General features: G+C 41.9%; 1 protein-coding gene and 1 pseudogene across 2 annotated transcripts; both read left to right on the top strand.

Annotated features, from left to right (window-relative positions):
- The first annotated feature begins 1,590 nt into the window (after positions 1 to 1,590).
- On the top strand, positions 1,591 to 6,262 carry dpm2 (dolichyl-phosphate mannosyltransferase subunit 2, regulatory). Its single transcript, XM_083641916.1, has 4 exons — positions 1,591 to 1,641; positions 2,181 to 2,270; positions 3,057 to 3,159; positions 4,377 to 6,262. The coding sequence occupies exons 1-4, from the start codon at positions 1,639 to 1,641 to the stop codon at positions 4,430 to 4,432; spliced, it is 252 nt and encodes an 83-aa protein (XP_083498042.1). The 5' UTR covers positions 1,591 to 1,638; the 3' UTR covers positions 4,433 to 6,262.
- A 710-nt stretch (positions 6,263 to 6,972) lies between these two features.
- LOC310781180 (nicotinamide phosphoribosyltransferase pseudogene) lies at positions 6,973 to 8,448 on the top strand (annotated as a pseudogene). Its single transcript has one exon. The product of its transcript is annotated as a nicotinamide phosphoribosyltransferase pseudogene (transcript).
- Positions 8,449 to 10,489: the final 2,041 nt, after the last annotated feature.

The following is a 10,489-nucleotide window of genomic DNA, read 5'->3' as shown; positions in this document are numbered from 1 at the left end:
TACATACTGTATGTACATACATACATACATACATACATACATACATACATACATACATACATACACAGAAGGGCCATTTCTGCATAATGCCTGCCAATGTCTCCAGTCTACAGAGATGCAACAGTGCTTTATATTTCAAAAAACGGTTTCTTATGTCCAACTCATTCAGACTGTTGTTTGTTGATAGGCAGTATTATGCACATGCTATCCAATAAATGAGCTTCAAACACATGATTCAATTCCATCCTAATCGTATAGCAGCCATTGAGTCCCTGAAATCTAAACTTGAGAACTACTTTCTGAACATTTTTCATATCGCTTCTTTGAAGAATTGATTCTCACTGTCTGTAAAAATAATGGTTATAATTGCAAATCTGTTAACTTTCCTGGTGTTTTCAGACCAGCTGGCTGGTTTACATGGTTGTACAGAAAAATGTGGGAAAACATGTTTTATGTATGTATGGCTCAACAGGACATGGTCTAAACACCAATGATGTCTAGTGAAGAGCATGGATATGAGAGAATACACTAAAGGGAATTGTCATGTTGGTGAATCTTCTACTGTTCTGAAGAGGAGATTTATATTTTTCCCTTCGTACTTGACAATTTGTAATGTGTATTTTTTAAACTAAATGTATGCATTGAACAACATGCTATTATGTCATGAGGTGAATTTTTTCTGATAATTTGAAATTTTATAATCAATGCATCATTAGACTCAGATTATATTCTATTTCAAATATCATTAGATGTGATACTGAGTGTATTTACATAGAAATGAGATATACTGGTACAGAGTACAGTTATAAAAAGAATCATGCATATAGGGAAAAACTGCATTATTGGTTTCCCCTGCACAGCATGAACATATTTAAATCAATATTTCAATGGAAAAAAACAACTTTAAACCCATTCTTTAAATTTTGGAGGGTATATTAATATTCACTTATTTTCTTTGGAATTGTGAATAGAAAATCTCTATATATACTGTTTTTTTTCTGACCTACTGTAACTCAAAATGCTAATGTATTGTACTTCTCCAAACATAACAAATGTATGCAGACATTTTCAGTGTCAAAATCTGGAGCTAAAAGGTGTTCAGTCCAATAAATAATGATATGTGAATATTAACCCAGTGTTGGAGTGAGACTATGTTAACATTTTTTTATTTATCAAACAATTGAATACATGCACATTTCTAATAGTATGACAGATTGATTTCAAAGCCCTGATTTTATACCAATATTGTTTATGTTCATAATGGACCCTGACATGCCATGTATGCAATTTGAAATATAAATATGTCTTTGGCTCAGCCCTAATAGTTTATATTTCCCCTATTTAATATCTAATATACATACATACATACATTTATGCATGTAATTTGAAATGTGATACATTGTATTGAGCTGCTTACGGTATTCCATCAGGACTACAAACAGTCAAACAGGTTGGGGGCAGTAATGAGCCTCAGATTGAACAGTAATATTCCCAACCTGTGAGAGGCAGCAATGTGCCGCAAGACATCCAGTCTCCCGGAAAGCCATTAGAAGAAGAAGAAATTCGCCTCAGATACTTCCGCTCAGCCTCAATTATAGAAGAAGAAGAAGAATCAATGTCAGCAAACAGTTGTCAGAAATGGTAAGAGAAATTTAAGATATTAAAGTAACGTTACAGTTTAGTCAATTAACGTACATAAAGAGGACTAATTGAAGCTATAACGTAAGTCCTAAAATTGGATTTTGGGAGCTGCGGCTAATTTAACGCATTCATGAAATCTATGTAGGCTAGGCGATGAGTTTGATGTTGCAGAATTACTAACGTTAATCTCAAACATCACAATGGGTGGCATGTTTCAATCCGGTATACATCAAATACACCAAACAGCTGTTAGCTCTGCAACATTCAGCATTCAGAAGCGGTCCGCTGTGTGCGGGAGTGAGGCGTTAAGCCGTTATTATGAAACCCACTGGAGTTGGCAGAAGTGGCGTCAGCGGAGGTCCAATATGCGGATCCAGGAAGCGATATTTTCCCCAGGATGGCGAACGGCATTACCCCTCTCATCTCTGCCTCTGATTGGCTGACTGTACTGAGCCAGAGTCATCTCAAACTCGGCGTTGTTGTTGTTGTTGTTGTTGTTGTTGTTGTCGTTGTAGTAATGAGAGCTTCTTTGTTATTAGGCCACTGGGATCGACCAAGCAGTCGGCATGAGTCTGGTGGGCTTCAGCCTGCTGCTGTTTACATACTACTCTGTCTGGGTCATCGTCTTGGTAGGTGACTTTACTTCTAGTATTTAATTAAACGTGTATGTTTTAAGGCATTTAAATACAGTTTGTGTTGGAGTTTGTGTTACTGTAAATTGTGACACTAAAATGTAAATTTTTACTGCAAATTTATATCGGCCCCGATTATCGTTAACTGGTCTCCTTGATTACCAATATTCATTATAGGCCCTGGGGGGCGGGGAAGACGGTCTACCCCTAGTCCAAGCCTACACAAGCCATGTTTGGAATGGTTCACTCATTCAAAAATACTCAAAATAAACCATGTTTATTTGATTTAACAGTCAGTTGTTGACTACATACAGATGTTGATACTATTAGGCTACTTCAATATACAGTATGGCACTGAATCATAACCATCATAACGCTAACGACGTTACGATGTTCCGGACCTTTGCTTAAGACATTTTCTCTAACTGGACCTCTTTGAATTGTAATTGAGTACCCCCTGATATAGTGAATCAAATTAACAGTTGAGAATTCGGACAATAGTACAAAATGGCCGACACATATAGTCCACAGCCTCGCCTGTTAACAAGGACGCCTAAATGACACTTGTGGGTTCAGCGTAGGTTGAGCTTAGGTTGAGCATTGCTTCGGCGTATGGTGTGACCGGCCACTTAGCGAACACTGTCTGTGGATTAAGACCATGTGTTGATTTTGTTTTGTTGATGCTGTGTTGTTGTTGTGTTGTTGATGTTGTGGTCTTGTTGATGTTGTGTTGTTTTTGTGTTATTGATGTTGTGTTGGTGTTGTTGATGTGTCCGCCTGCAGCCCTTCGTGGACAGCCATCACATGCTGCACCAGTTTTTCCTTCCCCGGGAGTATTCTGTCATCCTGCCTGGCCTGGCTGCTGTCATGGTGCTGCTGTGTATAGGTGAGTCCATCCCCAGGATTAGCAGGGCTTCCCAACCTCTTTTGGCTTGTGGCCCCACATTGACCCCACGTCATGGCCTCCCACCCAGGTCACAAACTTTTTAAGGCTCTCCCCCTTGGCAGAAGACTGAGGTTTGGCAGTACCAGAACCTTTCATCACACGGACAGTCTCTTCCCAACTGCCATCCACCACAAATAAGGACTTTATCACTTATTTTTATTGTAATAATAATATTTGTATTGATCAATTACTAGAAATTCCATGCGACCCCAAGGTTGGGAAAGTCTGACTATTCTGCCCCTACTGTGGAGTCCCCCTTTCCAAAGTTGGACAGATTGATAAAGTCTTCCAAGACAGTGTAGTGGTTGAATGATGGCTTTATTGCACCACCGCTTTATTGACACAATGTGTATCTGAATGAGTAAAACTGAAAAGCAAACATCAAAATATGCTTTCAATATACATGGTTAATGTATGCTATGGAATTACAGCTTACATAGTTTTCTTGATAGCACCAACTCAAGCTACTATACAGTACCATGGGTAACAAAGAAAACAGCCATCGACATTCATAACACAAACATGTTACATCAATATTAGGATAAACCTTTACTTAGATGTGTACTTTAAAGATAAACTTACAGTAGGGCTGTCAAAATTGGTCAAAGATGATATTCGAATATTATCATCATACACAGTGACGTATCTGAAAATATCTGAAGAGATGTGAACGTGGCAAGTCAAATTTACTCGAGAGGGATAGAAAAGTAGGAAATATGTTATCCTGATATAAGTCGCAAAAGGAGGTGATTCCTTTGGATTTCCATAAAGAAAAGGGAGAGTCTAAAGACGCAGGAAATAGATGGTTAGAGGTTATAGGACCTGAAGTTGAGGCAGAAGAGAAATTGAAATGACGTCGGAATTGGATTATTGAGGAAGGTTGACAGCCCTAGTGATGACCATGCCCCTGGCCATTATAAGCCAGCCTTTAATTGAATACTTATATTCACTTCACTATTAGAAGATTTGCGATATTTTGCTTAGACCTATCCACGCCTCTCTCAATTCCTACAAGGTGTACAAATGAGTGAAAACGTGTCTTTAGTTTTTAATGATTGAACGTTACGCTCACCATTTTGTTGTTGTTGAGTGAGATATGAAAATTAACCTTAAACGGTCTTAATAGTCGCTTAATAACCTACTCATGTGCTCCATAGGCGCCTTCACTGCAATTGTCATCTGGAAGAATCGCAAGCCGAAGAAAGTGGACTAGACCCAGAGAAAGCGCTGCCCTCTGTGGGTCAGAGTGTGGGACATCACCCTTGGTGCAACCAGACATGACACTGTGGAGACAGCTCAACTTCCACTCACTTCCTGTGTCTGTGTCATGTGGGTTTCCCCCACTGCCACACCCCCTTAGGAGAGAATAGCAGCAGGTCCTGAGAAGTGAACATGAACACAGATTATGACTGATTCTTTCGCCCCAGAATATTGGACCCATTTGCCACAAGCCACATTATCTTCTGAACATTCTAACACTGAGATGGCTTTTTTCAGACAAGACGCATCAGGAGAAAGTTACATTTGTTGGACACCTGTCTCTGTCTCAGCAACACACTCTTGGGAGATTTGGCAAGAGGAGCTCATGTTGGCAGGTAGTGTTTAGCTCAGAACGGGGCATTATGTGGCCCGGGGGCCAGAACCGGCCCTCGATGGTTCTGCCTGGCCCGGGAGGTCCAAGACAAATCACACCATTTTACTTAAACACAATTTACTCAAGAATTGAAGGAGATGACTTAAATTGGCTGTTTGGGCGCCCTTGTGGGTGACGCCTACAGTCCCTTCCTTAGAAAATGAATAGCCCCAGGGCCCATGGTACTATTAATCTGGCCCTGAATCCAGGTGATAAAAGTTTTGTCATTTGAAAATCTGTTAAATAAATATGATATCCCAAGTAAGCATTTCTATAAGTACTGTATCTACAACTCTGAAGTTTTATTGCAAAAACTCAAAATCACTTACTACCCAACCACAACCACCTCTCCCCTTTGGAGATAATGCTCTCTAAAAAACTGCCATGGAAAAAGTATTCTAAGCAGTTTCTATGACTTGCTTACTTGTAGCTCACTGGAGTGCTCTGAAAAGAGGCGTGTGGCATGGAGAGATCGAAAGACCTACAGGGAGATATCGCAATGGAGGAGTGGAGAGATGCATTTAAAAATGGCCAATACTCGACTAAAACTGCTTCAGTATAACTGGTTAATGTGGTTATACATCATCACTCCAGTCAAACTGAATACATTTAAAACTAGTGTTCCATATGGCTGTATTAAGTGTGAGCAGTCAAGAGGGACTCTTATCATGTGGCAATGTGAAAAGATACAAATGTGTTGGGAAGAGGTGAGACTAACCATAGAGATTCTAGTAATAAAACTGACCTTGGGGTCCAAACTATACATCATGGGTTTATATCCGACATGGTATAAAGAAAAGAAAGCGAATATTTTCAGATTTATGTTTGCTTCAAGCAAAACGGTTAATTGCTCTTTCATGGAAGAACATAAATAGGCCAGGAATAAATCAATGGATTAGGGAAATATTTCTAACCCTACCTCTGGAGAAAATTACCTATATAGTTAAAGATAAACAGGAACTATTTCAAAAGGTATGGGACCCCTTTATACATTTTATTGAACATAGAGGCCATTTACACCTGGCGTTAACATGCGTTTTCTGCCATCAGATTGCAATCAGATTGTATTGTATCACTTCAGCCTGATTCCATTAACACCTGGCGTTAACATGCGTTTTCTGCAATCTGATTGCAGAAATGGTTGTCCTCTCAATCCGCATAAAGTTGCTGTATCTAGATTGAGAGGACACATTGCATTTACACTTGTTCAATGTGTACATAATGCATCCCTGACCACCTCCGGAGGTGGTTTGGCCGATCAGATTGCAATCCTTCTTCAATGCGTTTTGGGGGTGTTTACACCTGGCATTTCAAGTGATAAAACACAATCTGATTGCAATCTGATCACAGAAAACGCATGTTAACACCAGGTGTAAATGGCCTCATAGGGACTTGGGGAAACCTCCTAGTTGAAGCAGAAGTTGTATAGGTATAGGTGGGAGGAAGAAAAGCCTGATGATTGTACCCGTATAGAATTAAAAGAACTATGAGAAACCTTTTTGATTTTTTCTTTTTTTTTTCTCCTTTTATGTAGCTATGTATGTATGCGAGTATGCATATGTAAATATCTATGTGTGTGTATGTGTATATAGCCTACGCTATTTTTCTTTGTGTATTCACCTTATGTAGCCCCGCCCACTTGACCCAGTTGTGTTATGACTTCCTGTTCAAATCAGCGTCTGTTTTACCTGCTCACTAGTACTGTACTGTCACAGGAAGTGAAAACACAATAGGAAGTAACTGGCTGACCCCTGTGTTGGAACATAAGGTGAATATGTTTTGTCAAAAAAAAAAAAAAAAGTTATATGAACAGTTATATGAAAGTTATAACGCCGCCGGAAGTATATGCCGAAGAACGCAAATATGTCGGGGGCGGAGGTTCCGAGTTGAAACTTCATCAGTGATGTCATAAATCCCTCTATGCACCGCATTGTGACATAATCAGTGATGTCATAACACCTTCTCTACCTATCTATTGTGACATCATCAGTGATGTCATACAGCCTCCCCTGTTGGTGGTATAAATAGGACCAGTAGGCTGGCCTTCCCCCAGCAACCCAGTCAGAACGGCATGCAACACATTACTGTCAGCTGCAACTCATTCACAACTGAGGGGAAAGATGGAGCACAGCGTCTCCAACTTCAACATATTGCTAGCGACTGATTCATACAAGGTATCGCATTACAAGCAGTACCCCCCCAACACAAGTAAAGTGTACTCTTACTTTGAGTGCCGCGAGAAGATGACAGATCCCTCCAAGAACAGAAAGGTCAAATATGACAAAACTGTCTTCTACGGACTGCAGTACATCCTCCACAAATACCTAAAAGGAAAGGTGGTGAGTCCCGAAAAGATCCAGGAGGCGAAGGAGGTTTACAGAGAACATTTCCAGGATGACATTTTCAATGAGAGAGGCTGGAAATACATTCTGGAGAAGTACAATGGCCACCTGCCCATTGAAATCAAGGCAGTGCCAGAGGGGAGTGTGATTCCTCGAGGCAACGTTTTGTTCACAGTGGAGAGCACAGACCCTGAATGCTACTGGCTCACCAACTGGGTGGAGACCATCCTGGTGCAGGTCTGGTACCCCATTACCGTGGCGACCAACTCCAGAGAGCAGAAGAAGATCCTTGCCAGATACCTCCTAGAGACTTCTGGGAACTTAAAGGGCCTGGAGTACAAACTGCACGACTTTGGCTACAGAGGCGTCTCCTCGCAAGAGACCGCAGGCATCGGAGCCTCCGCCCACCTGGTCAACTTCAGGGGCACAGACACGGTGGCTGGCATCGGAGTCATCAAGAAGTACTATGGCACCAAAGACCCCGTGCCCGGCTTCTCAGTACCCGCTGCAGAGCACAGTACCATCACGGCATGGGGCAAGGACCACGAGAAAGATGCCTTTGAGCACATCATCAAGCAGTTTCCCAGCGTGCCCGTGTCCATAGTCAGCGATAGCTATGACATCTACAACGCCTGTGAGAAGATCTGGGGTGAAGACCTACGGGGGCTGATAGAAACACGTAGCGCAGACGCCCCGCTGGTGGTGCGACCAGACTCGGGAAACCCCCTGGATACAGTTCTGAAGGTGTTAAAGATCCTTGGTAAGAAGTTCATACCAGAAGAGAACTCTAAAGGTTACAAGGTTCTTCCGCCTTACATTAGAGTTATCCAAGGAGACGGAGTGGACATCAACTCACTGCAAGAGATAGTCGAGGGTATGAAGCAACACCGGTGGTCCATTGAGAACATCGCCTTCGGCTCCGGAGGGGCTCTGCTGCAGAAACTGACCCGAGATCTGCTCAACTGTGCCTTCAAATGCAGCTACGTGGTCATCGATGGCCTGGGCGTGAACGTGTTCAAAGATCCGGTCGCCGACCCCAACAAGAGGTCAAAGAAAGGCCGTCTGTCCCTGCACCGGACGCAGAGTGGAGACTTTGTCACCCTGGAGGAGGGCAAGGGGGACCTGCAGGAGTATGGTGTGGACCTGTTGCACACTGTTTTTCACAACGGGAACATTGTGAAGACGTACACGTTTGACGACGTCCGAGACAATGCTAAACTCCAGGAGAGCGAGCTCGACGAGCCGCTGCATTGAGCGCTGCACTATTCAGAAGAAGAAGAATATTGGCAAATACAATAAGTGGTGGCCCGGCCGCTTCGCTGGCCCGGCCACTAATAATAATAATAATCTGGGAATACATAATAATAATAATAATAGTAATAAAATAATAATATAATCAACTCAACCCATTTTTGCATGCATACTTTCCTCAGCCCAGCTTGAAGGTAATGTAGCCTATACGGTAGAAAGGATGGATTAAAAAAGGTGCGATTCAGGGGCCTCCATGCTTGCCTTTGCCTAGGGCCCCAAAATCACTAAGTCCGCCCCTGAGCTCTGTGGCTCCATCTGTGTGGTGATGCGGTGCAGAGACTGCAGGGTGTGTCCCTCCGCTGAGCTCAGTGCACTGCCAGGCACACTGCACAGAGTCAGACAGGACTGACTGACGCTAGAGAGAGGACCATCTGTATCAGCCAAACAGAGGCAAGTAGCGCACGCGCGCACACACACACACACACACACACACACACACACACACACACACACACACACACACACACAACTTTAGGATGAATGTGACTTTTTACTGTTTTTACTGCAGTTTGATTAGACTGTTGGATGAGTAGGCTATTTATATAGACTCTTGGATGATGAGTAGGCTGTTTATACAGATTGTTGGATGAGTAGGCTGTTTATATAGACTGTTGGATGAGTAGGCTGTTGGATGAGTTGGCTGTTTATATAGACTGTTTGGATGATGAGTAGGCTGTTTATACAAGACTGTTGGATGAGTAGGCTGTGTATATAGACTGTTGGATGAGTAGGCTGTTGGATGAGGCTGTTTATACAAGACTGTTGGATGATGAGTAGGCTGTTTATATAGACTGTTGGATGAGTAGGCTGTTGGATGAGTTGGCTGTTTATATAGACGGTTGGATGAGTAGGGTGTTGGATTAGGCTGTTTATATAGACTGTTGGATGATGAGTAGACTGTTTATACAGACTGTTGGATGATGAGTAGGCTGTTTATATAGACTATTGGATGAGTAGGCTGTTTATATAGACTGTTGGATGATGAGTATGCTGTTTAGTGTTTATATAGACAGTTGGATGAGTAGGCTGTTTATATAGACTGTTGGATGATGAGTAGGCTGTTTATATAGACAGTTGGATGATGAGTAGGCTGTTTATATAGACAGTTGGATGATAAGTAGGCTGTTTATATAGACTGTTGGATGATGAGTAGGCTGTTTATATAAGTAGGCTGTTTATATAGACAGTTGTTTACAGTATATAGACTGTTGAGTCCAGTGAATACCCTTTAGTACCTTTTAGCACCAGTAGCCTACTGTAGGCCTACTCAACTGTCACAATGGTCTCATGTCGGCCTACTGTGTGGGGGTCTAACCTATATGCCAGTGGAGCAGCAAAAACAGGTTTGCTATCCTGTTATAAGCCATATTGATAACCCCAAACAAGTGATTTCATCTGTTAAGTTTCAGCCTCTTTGGAGAGAGTTGACTAAACATTTAGAACCATGTAAAAACCATATAAAACCAATAACACAGCGACAAAACTAAATATTCAAATCTCGATTTTCCCTGCTGCAAGATGCTAATAGGTGTAATATTAGCCAATGGAGGAATGCGTTACTGTGAAATAGCTAGTGCAGCATGCAGGTCAGTGATATAGTCAAGAGACAAGTTGGTAAACCATGAACTCCAGTCAGTGATCATCAAAACAACCACCAACAAAAACGGTTATGTTTTCAGAAAAACAAAATCTATTTATTCTTATGTGGGTATTGACTCTGATGCACAGTAGCACACAGACAGCCTATAGAGAGTTGAGCTGAGTTTATTAGGCAGGTTAGTCTCCATGACTGATCCAGGACTTGAAAAGCGCCCCTCTCCCTCTCTGCTTGTTGTGAGTGCAAGCTGCTGAGTCAGCATGCCTGCCTTTACACAGGCACAAGGGGGTCAGCTTGCCACATTTGTCACATTTTCACAAGGTAGGCTAGTCCATATAATGATGTAGGCTAGTCCATAATAATGATGTAGGCTAGTCCATATAATGA

This window comes from Poromitra crassiceps, assembly GCF_964638095.1.
Source record: "Poromitra crassiceps genome assembly, chromosome: 8".
Taxonomy (NCBI): Eukaryota; Metazoa; Chordata; class Actinopteri; order Beryciformes; family Melamphaidae; genus Poromitra; species Poromitra crassiceps.
The sequence above is the reverse complement of the archived record's forward strand: the minus strand, read 5'-3'. Positions and strand labels throughout refer to the sequence as shown.

What these genes read in the sequence shown, in the direction of transcription:
- dpm2 (XM_083641916.1), top strand. An exon ending in CTGTCTGGGTCATCGTCTTG is followed by an intron (nt 2,271 to 3,056) that starts GTAGGTGACTTT and finishes GTCCGCCTGCAG; the next exon opens with CCCTTCGTGGACAGCCATCA. An exon ending in CATGGTGCTGCTGTGTATAG is followed by an intron (nt 3,160 to 4,376) that starts GTGAGTCCATCC and finishes TGTGCTCCATAG; the next exon opens with GCGCCTTCACTGCAATTGTC.